The 17,127-nt window shown below is 46.0% G+C and overlaps 1 protein-coding gene across 1 annotated transcript in view; it reads left to right on the top strand.

Annotated features, from left to right (window-relative positions):
- The window catches only part of galnt16 (UDP-N-acetyl-alpha-D-galactosamine:polypeptide N-acetylgalactosaminyltransferase 16), a 92,400-nt gene that overhangs the window by 52,951 nt on the left and 22,322 nt on the right, over window positions 1-17,127 (top strand). The window contains exons 6-8 of the mRNA XM_065025947.1: window positions 6,098-6,219; window positions 14,348-14,435; window positions 15,027-15,111. Coding sequence (XP_064882019.1) covers window positions 6,098-6,219; window positions 14,348-14,435; window positions 15,027-15,111 — 295 coding nt within the window. The remainder of the gene's footprint in view (window positions 1-6,097; window positions 6,220-14,347; window positions 14,436-15,026; window positions 15,112-17,127) is intronic.

Below are 17,127 nucleotides of genomic sequence, written 5' to 3'. Positions count from 1 at the left end.
GGGGTGGTATACTGGGGTGGTATACAGTGTCCTGGGGTGGTGTACAGTATCTTGGGGTGGTATACTGGGGTGGTATACAGTGTCCTGGGGTGGTGTACAGTATACTGGGGTGGTATACTGGGGTGGTATACAGTATACTGGGGTGGTATCCTGGGGTGGTGTACAGTATACTGGGGTGGTGTACAGTATACTGGGGTCGTATACTGGGGTGGTATCCTGGGGTGGTGTACAGTATACTGGGGTGGTATACTGGGGTGGTATCCTGGGGTGGTGTACAGTGTCCTGGGGTGGTATACTGGGGTGGTGTACAGTATACTGGGGTGGTATCCTGGGGTGGTGTACAGTATACTGGGGTGGTGTACAGTATACTGGGGTGGTATCCTGGGGTGGTGTACTGGGGTGGTGTACAGTATCCTGGGGTGGTATACTGGGGTCGTATACAGTGTCCTGGGGTGGTATACTGGGGTGGTGTACAGTATACTGGGGTGGTATCCTGGGGTGGTGTACAGTATACTGGGGTGGTGTACAGTATACTGGGGTGGTATACAGGGGTGGTGTACTGGGGTGGTATACTGGGGTGGTATACAGTATCCTGGGGTGGTATACTGGGGTGGTATCCTGGGGTGGTGTACAGTGTCCTGGGGTGGTATACTGGGGTGGTGTACAGTATACTGGGGTGGTATCCTGGGGTGGTGTACAGTATACTGGGGTGGTGTACAGTATACTGGGGTGGTATCCTGGGGTGGTGTACTGGGGTGGTGTACAGTATCCTGGGGTGGTATACTGGGGTCGTATACAGTGTCCTGGGGTGGTATACTGGGGTGGTGTACAGTATACTGGGGTGGTATCCTGGGGTGGTGTACAGTATACTGGGGTGGTGTACAGTATACTGGGGTGGTATACAGGGGTGGTGTACTGGGGTGGTATACTGGGGTGGTATACAGTATCCTGGGGTGGTATACTGGGGTGGTATACAGTGTCCTGGGGTGGTGTACAGTATACTGGGGTGGTATACTGGGGTGGTATACAGTATCCTGGGGTGGTATCCTGGGGTGGTATACTGGGGTGGTATACAGTATCCTGGGGTGGTATACTGGGGTGGTATACAGTATGCTGGGGTGGTATACTGGGGTGGATTACAGTGTCCTGGGGTGGTGTACAGTATACTGGGGTGGTATACTGGGGTGGTATACTGGGGTCGTATACAGTGTCCTGGGGTGGTATACTGGGGTCGTATACAGTGTCCTGGGGTGGTGTACAGTATACTGGGGTGGTATACTGGGGTGGTGTACAGTATACTGGGGTGGTGTACAGTATACTGGGGTGGTGTACAGTATACTGGGGTGGTATACTGGGGTGGTATACAGGGGTGGTGTACAGTATACTGGGGTGGTATACTGGGGTGGTATACAGTATCCTGGGGTGGTATACAGTATACTGGGGTGGTGTACAGTATACTGGGGTGGTATACAGTATCCTGGGGTGGTATACAGTATACTGGGGTGGTGTGCAGTATACTGGGGTGGTGTGCAGTATACTGGGGTGGTGTACAGTATACTGGGGTGGTGTACAGTATACTGGGGTGGTGTACAGTATACTGGGGTGGTGTACTGTATAGTGGGGTGGTGTACTGTATAGTGGGGTGGTATACAGTATCCTGGGGTGGTATACAGTATACTGGGGTGGTGTACAGTATACTGGGGTGGTATACTGGGGTGGTATACAGGGGTGGTGTACAGTATACTGGGGTGGTATACTGGGGTGGTATACAGTATCCTGGGGTGGTATACAGTATACTGGGGTGGTGTACAGTATACTGGGGTGGTATACAGTATCCTGGGGTGGTATACAGTATACTGGGGTGGTGTGCAGTATACTGGGGTGGTGTGCAGTATACTGGGGTGGTATACTGGGGTGGTATACAGTATACTGGGGTGGTATACAGTGTCCTGGGGTGGTATACTGGGGTGGTGTACCGTATACTGGGGTGGTATCCTGGGGTGGTGTACTGGGGTAGTGTACAGTATCCTGGGGTGGTATACTGGGGTGGTGTACAGTATACTGGGGTGGTATCCTGGGGTGGTGTACAGTATACTGGGGTGGTGTACAGTATACTGGGGTGGTATACAGGGTGGTGTACTGGGGTGGTATACTGGGGTGGTGTACCGTATACTGGGGTGGTATCCTGGGGTGGTGTACTGGGGTAGTGTACAGTATCCTGGGGTGGTATACTGGGGTCGTATACTGGGGTGGTGTACAGTATACTGGGGTGGTATACAGGGGTGGTGTACTGGGGTGGTATACTGGGGTGGTATACAGTATCCTGGGGTGGTATACTGGGGTGGTATACAGTGTCCTGGGGTGGTGTACAGTATACTGGGGTGGTATACTGGGGTGGTATACAGTATCCTGGGGTGGTATACTGGGGTGGTATACTGGGGTGTTATACAGTATCCTGGGGTGGTATACTGGGGTGGTATACAGTGTCCTGGGGTGGTGTACAGTATACTGTGGTGGTATACTGGGGTGGTATACAGTATCCTGGGGTGGTATACTGTATCCTGGGGTGGTGTACAGTATACTGGGGTGGTATACAGTATCCTGGGGTGGTATACAGTATACTGGGGTGGTGTGCAGTATACTGGGGTGGTATACAGTATACTGGGGTGGTATACAGTATCCTGGGGTGGTATACTGGGGTCGTATACAGTATACTGGGGTGGTGTACAGTATCCTGGGGTGGTATACAGTATCCTGGGGTGGTATACTGGGGTGGTGTACAGTATACTGGGGTGGTGTACAGTATACTGGGGTGGTATACAGTATACTGGGGTGGTATACTGGGGTGGTATACAGTATCCTGGGGTGGTATACAGTATACTAGGGTGGTATACTGTATACTGGGGTGGTATACAGTATCCTGGGGTGGTATACAGTATCCTGGGGTGGTAAACTGGGGTGGTATCCTGGGGTGGTATACAGTATCCTGGGGTGGTATACAGTATCCTGGGGTGGTATACAGTATACTAGGGTGGTATACAGTATCCTGGGGTGGTATACAGTATCCCGGGGTGGTATACAGTATCCTGGGGTGGTATACAGTATACTAGGGTGGTATACAGTATCCTGGGGTGGTATACAGTATCCTGGGGTGGTATACAGTATACTAGGGTGGTATACAGTATACTGGGGTGGTATACAGTATACTGGGGTGGTATACAGTATCCTGGGGTGGTATACAGTATCCTGGGGTATTTTGTTTTTCAGAACTGTCAATATGTCAAAACTATTTATTTTACGTTTTTCCAATAAATATGAATATTTGTAGCTACTTTTTAAGTACCTGCAGTCAACTTGTGCAATAAGTTTACCGTAGTTCCCCAGAACTGTTGAGCCAGTCACGTTTTTGTTTGTAAATAGCTCAACGGTAGAAAGCTGAGCTGGTGAGCCCCTAGAGTTCTGTATCTGTTGGAGAGTTCTGTATCTATTGGAGAGCCCATAGAGTCCTGTATCTATAGGAGAGCCCATAGAGTTCTGTATCTATAGGAGAGCCCATAGAGTTCTGTATCTGTTGGAGAGTTCTGTATCTATTGGAGAGCCCATAGAGTCCTGTATCTATAGGAGAGCCCATAGAGTTCTGTATCTATAGGAGAGCCCATAGAGTTCTGTATCTGTTGGAGAGCCCATAGAGTCCTGTATCTATAGGAGAGCCCATAGAGTTCTGTATCTGTTGGAGAGCCCATAGAGTTCTGTATCTGTTGGAGAGCCCATAGAGTTCTGTATCTGTTGGAGAGCCCATAGAGTTCTGTATCTGTTGGAGAGCCCATAGAGTTCTGTATCTGTTGGAGAGCCCATAGAGTCCTGTATCTATAGGAGAGCCCATAGAGTTCTGTATCTATAGGAGAGCCCATAGAGTTCTGTATCTGTTGGAGAGCCCATAGAGTTCTGTATCTGTTGGAGAGCCCATAGAGTTATGCATCTGTTGGAGATCTTTAATAAATTAATAACATAATTTGTGTTTGTGGAATCTGATTATGGAACCCGACTCAAAGGAAGATCGAAGAAGTAAATATGTTTTTGGTGACGAGGGAGACCAAGGGAATTAAAAAAGTTTTTTTGGTGACATTCAGCTTTGAAATCAGCATATTTAGAGTGCTGGTTCGCATAACAAACAGAGTACTAGGTTAATGAATTCAGGCGTAAACTAGACCGTGTTTGGGACGGTGTACAGCGGCCAGTGGCTAAAACTCCCTATTGGTCAGGAGAAACCCTGGGAGGACCTGGCTCCTTGGAGTGGCCCTTCCTCTGAGGCTGTACTGGGTCAAGAGAGATCTATCTATATCTATATCTATATATGGGAAAGATAGCCTACAATTAGAGTTGGAAGCTACCGGTTTTGTCTCTTATCTGTCTACTCTGCCATTGTGTCGGTCTGTCTAGCTAGCTACAGAGACATTCATTTAGCGAGTTCGGACAACTTTTAGAATTTTTTTAACGTTTTGCTAAACATTCAGTTTACATAACATTTGTTGAAATATTCGCCATGTTATTGGGAGCTAACATGGCTGCCATAGAATGTTGTAACAAAGATTTGTACAACTAAGATAGACCACAGCCTGTCGTTTCCAATGGGAACTAATGAGTCATAGTGGGCATAACAAGCAAGGAAGGAGCTAGCGAGATCCTATTGGCGTGTACTAGCATGTATTTCCGTTAGGGAACGCCTACTCTGTGAAGTGGGCGTGTGCAATAACTCAATTAGCCTTTGCGCTCCTTCTAAACAACGCAATTTTTAAAACATTTCGCAAAGGTTGAAGTCTACAAAACTTTGTCCACTCTGTTCGGTATCGATTCTAGTTATTTTTATTTTTATAATGTATATTTTTTTTTTACCCCTTTTTCTCCACAATTTTATGGTATCCAATTGGTAGTTACAGCCTTGTCTCACGATGGGACAAGGACATCCCGGCCAGTCAAACCTTCCTCTAACCCAAACGACGCCGGGCCAATTGTGAGTCGCCTCATGGGTCTCCCGTTCAGGGCCGGCTGCGACAGAGCCGGATCTAGTTCCCATGCTCAAGCACTGCAGTGCCTTAGACCGCTGCGCCACTCGGGAGGCCACAGATTGTAGTTTTGGGAACAGAAAACTGAATTGAGATCAAATGTTTCATCGATGAGAAAATGTGCAGAATTCCGGCCCAAAATCCATCTCCTTCCATCTTCTCCCACTGCCCGCCACAGGGCTTCCTCTTACTACCATATTTGGTAGTACCATCTTCTCCCACTGCCCGCCACAGGGCTTCCTCTCACTACCATATTTGGTAGCACCATCTTCTCCCACTGCCCGCCACAGGGCTTCCTCTCACTACCATATTTGGTAGCACCATCTTCTCCCACTGCCCGCCACAGGGCTTCCTCTCACTACCATATTTGGTAGCACCATCTTCTCCCACTGCCCGCCACAGGGCTTCCTCTCACTACCATATTTGGTAGTACCATCTTCTCCCACTGCCCGCCACAGGGCTTCCTCTCACTACCATATTTGGTAGTGGGTGGAAACACCATGCGGATGCTTCACATTTATACGTCCTGTGAAATATCTGGTTCATTATTCCATCTGTGGTTGTAGTGTCATGTCAATGTATCATAATGCAGAAACCTCAGCGTCCCGACTATCTACATACATACTTTAACTATGCCACTTTGTTTACATACTCATCTCATATGTATATACTGTACTCGATACCATCTACTGTATGCTGCTCTGTACCATCACTCATTCATATATCCTTATGTACATATTCTTTATCCCCTTACACTGTGTATAAGACAGTAGTGTTGGAATTGTTAGGTTAGATTACTTGTTGGTTATCACTGCATTGTCGGAACTAGAAGCACAAGCATTTCGCTACACTCGCATTAACATCTGCTGACCATGTGTATGTGACAAATAAAATTGGATTTGATTTGATTTATCCCCAAGCTTTCAGGAAGCAGCTTTACGACTAGACACCTTGATGTTCTCTATCGGCAGCCACTGCAGAGGTCTGGCTAGCTGTTTTCTCAGGCTCATACTGTACTCTTGTCTGTGTCCTAGGATTGATCCGATCCCGGGTACGAGGGGCAGACTCGGCCTCTGCCTCTATCCTGACCTTCCTGGACAGCCACTGTGAGGTCAACACTGACTGGCTACTTCCCATGATACAGAGGGTCAAAGAGGTACGTACGCACTCACTGACTGGCTACTTCCCATGATACAGAGGGTCAAAGAGGTACGCACTCACTGACTGGCTACTTCCCATGATACAGAGGTTCAAAGAGGTACGTACGCACTCACTGACTGGCTACTTCCCATGATACAGAGGGTCAAAGAGGTACGCACTCACTCACTGCCTGGCTACAGTCCATGATACAGAGGGTCAAAGAAGTACTCACTCACTCACTCACTCACTCACTCACTCACTCACTCACTCACTCACTCACTCACACATACATGCACACTCAAACACACACACACACACACACACTCTCTGCCTGGCTCCAGTCCATGATACAGAGGGTCAAAGAGGTACGCACTCACTCACTCACTCACTCACTCACTCACTCACTCACTCACTCACTCACTCACACATGCATGCACACCCAAACACACACACACACACACACACACTCTCTGCCTGGCTCCAGTCCATGATACAGAGGGTCAAAGAAGTACGCACTCACTCACTCACTCACTCACTCACTCACTCACTCACTCACTCACTCACTCACTCACTCACTCACTCACTCACTCACTCACTCACTCACTCACTCACTCACTCACACATACATGCACACTCAAACACACACACACACACACACACACTCTCTGCCTGGCTACAGTCCACGATACAGAGGGTCAAAGAAGCACTCACTCACTCACTCACTCACTCACTCACTCACTCACTCACTCACTCACTCACTCACTCACTCACTCACTCACTCACTCACGCACGCACGCACTCACTCACTCACTCACACATACATGCACACTCAAACACACACACACACACACACTCTCTGCCTGGCTCCAGTCCATGATACAGAGGGTCAAAGAAGTACGCACTCACTCACTCACTCACTCACTCACTCACTCACTCACTCACTCACTCACTCACTCACTCACTCACTCACTCACTCACACATACATGCACACTCAAACACACACACACACACACACACTCTCTGCCTGGCTACAGTCCCTGATACAGAGGGTCAAAGAAGTACGCACTCACTCACTCACTCACTCACTCACTCACTCACTCACTCACTCACTCACTCACTCACTCACTCACTCACTCACTCACTCACTCACTCACTCACTCACTCACACATACATGCATGCACACTCAAACACACACACACACTCTCTGCCTGGCTACAGTCCATGATACAGATGTTGCCTGATGACTCACACTCAAGTCTTCCTCTGTCGTTCACTAGAGACTTTAGTCTTGATCTGCTCTGTCCATTAGGGCTCCTGAGTGGTGCAGTGGTCTAAGGCAATGCAACTCAGTGCTAGAGGTATCGCTACAGACACCCCTGGTTCGTATTTAGGCTGTATCACAACCGGCTGTGATTGGGAGTCCCATAGGGCGGCGCGCAATTGGCCCAGCGTCGTCTGGGATTGGCCGGTGTAGGCCATCATTGTAAATAAGAATTTGTTCTTAACTGACTTGCCTAGGTTAAATAAAGGTTTAAACAAAAAAAAGTTTCCACAAAGTTGGAAGCACAGAATCATCTAGAATGTCATTGTATGCTGTAGCGTTGAGATTTCCCTTCGCTGGAACTAAGGGGCCTACAGTAGACCGAACCATGAAAAACAGCCCCAGACCATTATTCCTCCTCCACCAAACTTTACAGTTGGCACTATGCATTCGGGCAGGTAGTGTTCTCCTGGCATCCACCAAACCCAGATTCATCCGTTGGACTGCCAGATGGTGAAGTGTGATTCATCACTCCAGAGAACGTGTTTCCACTGCTCCAGAGTCCAATGGCGACGAGCTTCACACCACTCCAGCCGACGCTTGGCATTGCACATGGTGATCTCAGGCTTGTGTGTGGCTGCTTGGCCATGGGAAACCCATTTCATGAAGCTCCCGAGAAACAGTTATTGTTTTGATGTTGCTTCCAAAGGCAGTTTGGTACTTGGTAGTGAGTGTTGCAACTGTACAATAACACAATAACAGCACTTACAGCTGACCAGCTCTAGCAGGGCAGAAATTAGACGAACTGAACGGTTGGAAAGGTGGCATCCAATGACACTGAGCTCTTCTACTTCCAATGGTTGTCTATGGAGATCGCGTGCCTGTGTGCTCGATTTTATACATCTGTCAACAATAGGTGTGTCTGAAATAGACGAATCCACTAATAATTTGAAGGGGTGTCCACATACTTTTGTATATGTAGTGTACTTAAGTCTGAATCTGTCATCATTGAAAATGATTTGGTCATAGTCGCAGGAAGTAGGGAAGTAGGGGTGCTGCAGCACCACCTAAAAAAATGTGAATATTTATTTTTTTATTCATAAAAAAACAATAACAAAATAAATAAAAACATTCACAAAAGTAGCTGGCCCTTTACTAGTCCGATATAGCCTCCTGTAGCGTGAAAACATTTAACATATCTGTGCCCCCTTCTATAATAATTCACCCCCAAACACCTTCCCGCGACTATGGGTGACGTCATTTTGTGGTGGAAACAAAGTACTCGGCGATTGGATCGTCTCTAACTAATAGTGTCAAACAAACCACAGCCAATCATATACGTTATACTGTTCACAGGAGCTGGATAACGGTCCATTAGAAAGAGAGAACGGAGGAATGTCAACAACGTTATACTGTTCACAGGAGCTGGAGACGGCGAAGAGAGAAGAGCATATGTTTCGCTGGGTACAGTATCTCTACCTGATAGTACCTGATCTAAGCGAAGAGAGAAGAGCATATATGTTTCGCTGGGTACAGGATCTGATCTAAGTGATTGATAGTTGGTATTCAGCAGTCGTAGTATTTATTTACTTTGAAGAAATACTAAATAGTGATTTTTGTCAGACAGCGGCTCTATAGAGATGATTATGAAATAAAGTAATCAAATAAAACTAAAGTAATATACACAACAACTGAAATAGTTTATTTATAAGTAATGTGAATAAATGATGGTTAATTAGTGATAATCAGTAATGGTCAGGTCACTACCATCATGGGACTTGTATTCATTCTTCTGTGTTGTTCAGTGTTCAACCCACATACATAGTACATTTAATGTCTAAATTGTTTTATCTAAATCGAAAACTGCGATTATTTTGTGATAATCGAACCGAAACGACCTCAAAAAGGTCTAATTACTCAGCACTAATAGAAAGAGTTAGAGGGGTTGAACCCAGGTTGAACCCAGGGTGTACTCTGTGTTGAACCCAGGATGTACTCTGTGTTGAACCCAGGTTGAACCCAGGGTGTACTCTGTGTTGAACCCAGGATGTACTCTGTGTTGAACCCAGGTTGAACCCAGGGTGTACTCTGTGTTGAACCCAGGAACCCAGTGTACTCTGTGTTGAACCCAGGTTGAACCCAGGGTGTACTCTGTGTTGAACCCAGGTTGAATATTAGATAGCTAATATTAATAATATGCATGTAAATCCCTCCTGGCTCAAAGTGGAGCAGAGATTGACTTCATCACTACTTATATTTATATAAGTATACTTATATTTATGTGATGTTGAATGCACCAAGCTGTCTGTCTAAACTACTAGCACACAGCTCAGACACCCATGCATACCCCACAAGACATGCCACAAGAGGTTTCTTCACAGTCTCCAAGTCCAGAACAGACTATATAGCACTACATAGAGCCATGACTACATGGAACTCTATTCCACAGAACTACATGGAGCCATGACTACATGGAACTCTATTCCACAGTACTACATGGAGCCATGACTACATGGAACTCTATTCCACAGTACTACATGGAACTCTGGAACTTCCACAGTACTACATAGAGCCATGACTACATGGAACTCTATTCCACAGTACTACATAGAGCCATGACTACATGGAACTCTATTCCACAGAACATGGAGCCATGGGAACTCTATTCCACAGCTACATGACTGACTACATGGAACTCTATTCCACAGAACTACATGGAGCCATGACTACAAGGAACTCTATTCCACAGTACTACATGGAGCCATGACTACATGGAACTCTATTCCACAGTACTACATAGAGCCATGACTACATGGAACTCTATTCCAGCCATGAGGAACTCTACATAGAGCCATGACTACATGGAACTCTATTCCACAGAACTACATGGAGCCATGACTACATGGAACTCTATTCCACAGTACTACATAGAGCCATGACCACATGGAACTCTATTCCACAGTACTACATAGAGCCATGACTACATGGAACTCTATTCCACAGTACTACATAGAGCCATGACTACATGGAACTCTATTCCACAGTACTACATAGAGCCATGACTACAAGGAACTCTATTCCACAGTACTGCATAGAGACATGACTACATGGAACTCTATTCCACAGTACTACATAGAGCCATGACTACATGGAACTCTACTCCACAGTACTACATAGAGCCATGACTACATGGATCTCTATTCCACATCAAGTAACTGATACAAGCATTAAAATTAGATTTAAATGGATTTAAATACACCTTATGGAACAACGGGGACTGTGAAGGGACACAAACATAGGATCAGACACATACTGTACATACACACACACACAATAACATACACACTACACACACATGGATTTGTAGTGTAGATATGTGGTAGTGGTGGAGTAGGGGACTGAGGGCACACAGTGTGTTGTGAAGTCTGTATGTATTGTAATGATTTTCAAATGTGTATGAACTGCCTTACTTTTGCTGAACCCCAGGAAGAGTAGCTGCTGCCTTGGCAGGAACTAATGGGGATCCATAATAAACCCCAGGAAGAGTAGCTGCTGCCTTGGCAGGAACTAATGGGGATCCATAATAAACCCCAGGAAGAGTAGCTGCTGCCTTGGCAGGAACTAATGGGGATCCATAATAAACCCCAGAAAGGGTAGCTGCTGCCTTGGCAGGAACTAAATGGGGATCCATAATAAACCCCAGGAAGAGTAGCTGCTGCCTTGACAGGAACTAATGGGGATCCATAATAAACCCCAGGAAGAGTAGCTGCTGCCTTGGAAGAGTAGCTGCTGCCTTGGCAGGAACTAAATGGGGATCCATAATAAACCCCAGGAAGAGTAGCTGCTGTCTTGGCAGGAACTAAATGGGGATCCATAATAAACCCCAGGAAGCTGCTGCCTTGGCAGTAGGGGATCTGCTGCCTTGGCAGGAACTAAATGGGGATCCATAATAAACCCCAGGAAGAGTAGCTGCTGTCTTGGCAGGAACTAAATGGGGATCCATAATAAACCCCAGGAAGAGTAAACCCCCCTAGGAAGAGTAGCTGCTGCCTTGGCAGGAACTAAATGGGGATCCATAATAAACCCCAGGAAGAGTAGCTGCTGCCTTGGCAGGAACTAATGGGGATCCATAATAAACCCCAGGAAGAGTAGCTGCTGCCTTGGCAGGAACTAAATGGGGATCCATAATAAACCCCAGGAAGAGTAGCTGCTGCCTTGGCAGGAACTAATGGGGATCCATAATAAACCCCAGGAAGAGTAGCTGCTGCCTTGGCAGGAACTAAATGGGGATCCATAATAAACCCCAGGAAGAGTAGCTGCTGCCTTGGCAGGAACTAAATGGGGATCCATAATAAACCCCAGGAAGAGTAGCTGCTGCCTTGGCAGGAACTAATGGGGATCCATAATAAACCCCAGGAAGAGTAGCTGCTGCCTTGGCAGGAACTAAATGGGGATCCATAATAAATACAAATAACATTGAAAATCTGATATTGTTTTAAAGGTACAAATTCAACATATGTTATACAAGGTTTATCTATGTTGAAATTTGGTTACGTTGATAACATAATCCTGTGGTTAAAATTTCAAAAATAAATGTATGACTTTTTAAATTTTTTTAAATCCAATGTATTTTCCACGTAGATTCCACGTCACAATACGTTGACAAATGACATTGTTTCAACGTTTATTGAACCGGGTTTTGTGCCCAGTGGGAAGACAGTGTGCGTGTGCAATCCCCATGAAACGAGAGAAGCGGTTTATGACATCATGCTTCCTATTTAGAAATATTGTTATTGGTTATAAAAAATAAAAAACAAACAGATTAATTTATTACATTTTTTCAGTTTAATTAGATTTTTTTTTTTTATCATATGATTTGTAAGATGGTTCCATTTATGTTTATAGAAAACATATTTGTGAACAGTAATGTTGACGACATTCCTCTGTTCTCTCTTTCTCATGGACCTTTATCCAACTCCTGTGAACAGTAATGTTGACGACATTCCTCTGTTCTCTCTTTCTAATGGACCTTTATCCAGCTCCTGTGAACAGTAATGTTGACGACATTCCTCTGTTCTCTCTTTCTCATGGACCTTTATCCAACTCCTGTGAACAGTAATGTTGACGACATTCCTCTGTTCTCTCTTTCTCATGGACCTTTATCCAGCTCCTGTGAACAGTAATGTTGACGACATTCCTCTGTTCTCTCTTTCTCATGGACCTTTATCCAACTCCTGTGAACAGTATAACGTTGTTGACATTCCTCTGTTCTCTCTTTCTAATGGACCTTTATCCAGCTCCTGTGAACAGTAACGTTGACGACATTCCTCTGTTCTCTCTTTCTAATGGACCTTTATCCAGCTCCTGTGAACAGTAATGTTGACGACATTCCTCTGTTCTCTCTTTCTAATGGACCTTTATCCAGCTCCTGTGAACAGTATAACGTTGACGACATTCCTCCGTTCTCTCTTTCTCATGGACCTTTATCCAGCTCCTGTGAACAGTATAACGTTGACGACATTCCTCTGTTCTCTCTAATGGACCTTTATCCAGCTCCTGTGAACAGTATAACGTTGACATTCCTCCGTTCTCTCTTTCTAATGGACCGTTATCCAGCTCCTGGGAACAGTATAACGTTGACGACATTCCTCTGTTCTCTCTAATGGACCGTTATCCAGCTCCTGGGAACAGTATAACGTTGTTGACATTCCTCTGTTCTTTCTAATGGACCGTTATCCAGCTCCTGGGAACAGTATAACGTTGTTGACATTCCTCCGTTCTCTCTAATGGTCAATTGCAGTTAATTACCACGTTTTCTGCACTTAACTAATGTTGAATATTAGCCTGTTGGAAACTACAACTCCCTACTACATCACACAGTTCAGCCTGGGTCTGATTTATCTCTAGAGAAACTACAACTCCCTACAACATCACACAGTTCTGCAGTGAGCTCACAGAAGAAAGAAACAAACGAAATGGAATTCCAATAATTGAACCAACTTCAGTCAATTAGTTGTTTAAAAAAACAAAAAAACAAAATATTGGTTAATCGTTCAACACTACCCTCTATTCAAAGAACCAGGACTGTAATTGGAAACAGCCTCTATGACTGTCCCTTTTTGTAAAGCTAATCCACCGCACCACACACACACACACACACACACACACACACACACACACACCACTATAATGTGCTGTTACTGCTGAGGCTAGGGGATTCCATTGTCATCATGCGATTTTAACTGGGGAATGAGCGGGCAAAGGTTACTAATATCACAGTCGGACAAATAGTTGGTTAAAAATCACATTTAATTTGACCTTTATTTAACTGGGCAAGTCAGTTAAGAACAAATTCTTATTTTCAATGACGGCCTAGGAACAGTGGAATAGGTGGAACGGTATCACATACATCAGACACATGGTTTCCTTGCCATTCCATTCGATACCATTCCAGCCATTTATTATGAGCCCGTCCTCCCCTAGGGTGTCACCAAGCAACGGGCTGGTGGTAATGACTGGAGTGGAGTAGGTGGAACGGTATCACACACATGGGAACCACCATGGTGCTGGAGATGTGTTGCCATTCCGTTGACTCCGTTCCAGACATTAACACGAGCCCGTCCTCCCCTAGGGTGCCACCAAGCAACGGGCTCGTGTTAATGACTGGAGCGGAGTCGGTGGAACGGTATCACACACATGGTTTCCATGGTTCCCTTGTGTTTGATGCCATTCCGTTGACTCCGTTCCAGACATTACTATGAGCATGTTCTTCCCTAATTAAAGTGCCACCCAACCTCCTGTGGTAGAAACACTGTGTTTTCAACGTGTGTGTGTGTGTGTGTGTGTGTGTGTATGACCGTGCCTGTCTCTCCTCTCCCCAGGACCGTACCCGGGTGGTCAGCCCCATCATCGATGTCATCAGCCTGGATAACTTTGCCTACTTGGCAGCTTCAGCTGACTTGAGGGGAGGTCAGTAGGATTACTGTATGAGAACACACACTTACGCACGAACACACGCCCATACACACACACACACACTCTCGTTAGTTTTACTATCCTTGTGGGGACCAAACAATTGATTCCCATTCAACATCCTATTTTCCATAACCCCATACCCCTAAACCTAACCCCATACCCCTAAACCTAACCCCATACCCCTATACCCATACCCCTAAACCTAACCCCATACCCCTAAGCCTAACCCCATACCCCTAAGCCTAACCCCATACCCCTAAGCCTAACCCCATACCCCTAAACCTAACCCCATACCCCTAAACCTAACCCCATACCCCTAGACCTATCCCCATACCCCTAAACCTAACCCCATACCCCTAAGCCTAACCCCATACCCCTAAGCCTAACCCCATACCCCTAAGCCTAACCCCATACCCCTATACCCCTAAACCTAACCCCATACCCCTAACCCCATAACCCCATACCCCTAAACCTAACCCCTAACCCCATACCCCTAAACCTAACCTTAATTGTAACCCTAAACTGAAGCCTAAACTGTCCATTTTCCTTGTGGAAATGCTCCCCCCCTCCCTCTCTGTCTCTCAGGGTTTGACTGGAGTCTACACTTTAAATGGGAGCAGATTCCCATCGAACAGAAGATGTCCAGGAATGACCCCACACTGCCTATCAGGTAGTTATGTTGATGTGGTCTCCACACTGCCTATCAGGTAGTTATGTTGATGTGGTCTCCACACTGCCTATCAGGTAGTTATGTTGATGTGGTCTCCACACTGCCTATCAGGTAGTTATGTTGATGTGGTCTCCACACTGCCTATCAGGTAGTTATGTTGATGTGGTCTCCACCCTGCCTATCAGGTAGTTATGTTGATGTGGTCTCCACACTGCCTATCAGGTAGTTATGTTGATGTGGTCTCCACCCTGCCTATCAGGTAGTTATGTTGATGTGGTCTCCACCCTGCCTATCAGGTAGTTATGTTGATGTGGTCTCCACCCTGCCTATCAGGTAGTTGATGTTGATGTAGGTCTCCACCCCTGCCTATCAGGTAGCTCCACTACAGTAGTTATGTTGATGTGGTCTGCCTATCAGGTAGTTATGTTGATGTGGTCTCCACACTGCCTATCAGGTAGTTATGTTGATGTGGTCTCCACACTGCCTATCAGGTAGTTATGTTGATGTGGTCCACACTCCACAGGTAGTTATGTTGATGTGGTCTCCACACTGCCTATCAGGTAGTTATGTTGATGTGGTCTCCACACTGCCTATCAGGTAGTTATGTTGATGTGGTCTCCACACTGCCTATCAGGTAGTTATGTTGATGTGGTCCCCACACTGCCTATCAGGTAGTTATGTTGATGTGGTCCCACACTATCAGGTAGTTATGTTGATGTGGTCTCCACACTGCCTATCAGGTAGTTATGTTGATGTGGTCTCCACACTGCCTATCAGGTAGTTATGTTGATGTGGTCTCCACACTGCCTATCAGGTAGTTATGTTGATGTGGCCTATCAGGTAGTTATGTTGATGTGGTCTCCACACTGCCTATCCACACTGCCTATCAGGTAGTTATGTTGATGTGGTCTCCACACTGCCTATCAGGTAGTTATGTTGATGTGGTCTCCACACTGCCTATCAGGTAGTTATGTTGATGTGGTCTCCACACTGCCTATCAGGTAGTTATGTTGATGTGGTCTCCACCCTGCCTATCAGGTAGTTATGTTGATGTGGTCTCCACACTGCCTATCAGGTAGTTATGTTGATGTGGTCTCCACACTGCCTATCAGGTAGTTATGTTGATGTGGTCTCCACACTGCCTATCAGGTAGTTATGTTGATGTGGTCTCCACACTGCCTATCAGGTAGTTATGTTGATGTGGTCCCCACACTGCCTATCAGGTAGTTATGTTGATGTGGTCTCCACACTGCTTATCAGGTAGTTATGTTGATGTGGTCCCCACACTGCCTATCAGGTAGTTATGTTGATGTGGTCCCCACACTGCCTATCAGGTAGTTATGTTGATGTGGTCTCCACACTGCCTATCAGGTAGTTATGTTGATGTGGTCTCCACCCTGCCTATCAGGTAGTTATGTTGATGTGGTCTCCACACTGCCTATCAGGTAGTTATGTTGATGTGGTCTCCACACTGCCTATCAGGTAGTTATGTTGATGTGGTCTCCACACTGCCACAGGTAGTTATGTTGATGTGGTCTGCCTATCAGGTAGTTATGTTGATGTGGTCTCCACACTGCCTATCAGGTAGTTATGTTGATGTGGTCTCCACACTGCCTATCAGGTAGTTATGTTGATGTGGTCTCCACACTGCCTATCAGGTAGTTATGTTGATGTGGTCTCCACACTGCCTATCAGGTAGTTATGTTGATGTGGTCTCCACACTGCCTATCAGGTAGTTATGTTGATGTGGTCTCCACACTGCCTATCAGGTAGTTATGTTGATGTGGTCTCCACACTGCCTATCAGGTAGTTATGTTGATGTGGTCTCCACACTGCCTATCAGGTAGTTATGTTGATGTGGTCTCCACACTGCCTATCAGGTAGTTATGTTGATGTGGTCTCCACACTGCCTATCAGGTAGTTATGTTGATGTGGTCTCCACACTGCCTATCAGGTAGTTATGTTGATGTGGTCTCCACACCTGCCTATCAGGTAGTTATGTTGATGTGGTCTCCA

This window comes from Oncorhynchus nerka, linkage group LG12 (assembly GCF_034236695.1).
Source record: "Oncorhynchus nerka isolate Pitt River linkage group LG12, Oner_Uvic_2.0, whole genome shotgun sequence".
Classification (NCBI taxonomy): domain Eukaryota; kingdom Metazoa; phylum Chordata; class Actinopteri; order Salmoniformes; family Salmonidae; genus Oncorhynchus; species Oncorhynchus nerka.
The sequence above is the reverse complement of the archived record's forward strand: the minus strand, read 5'-3'. Positions and strand labels throughout refer to the sequence as shown.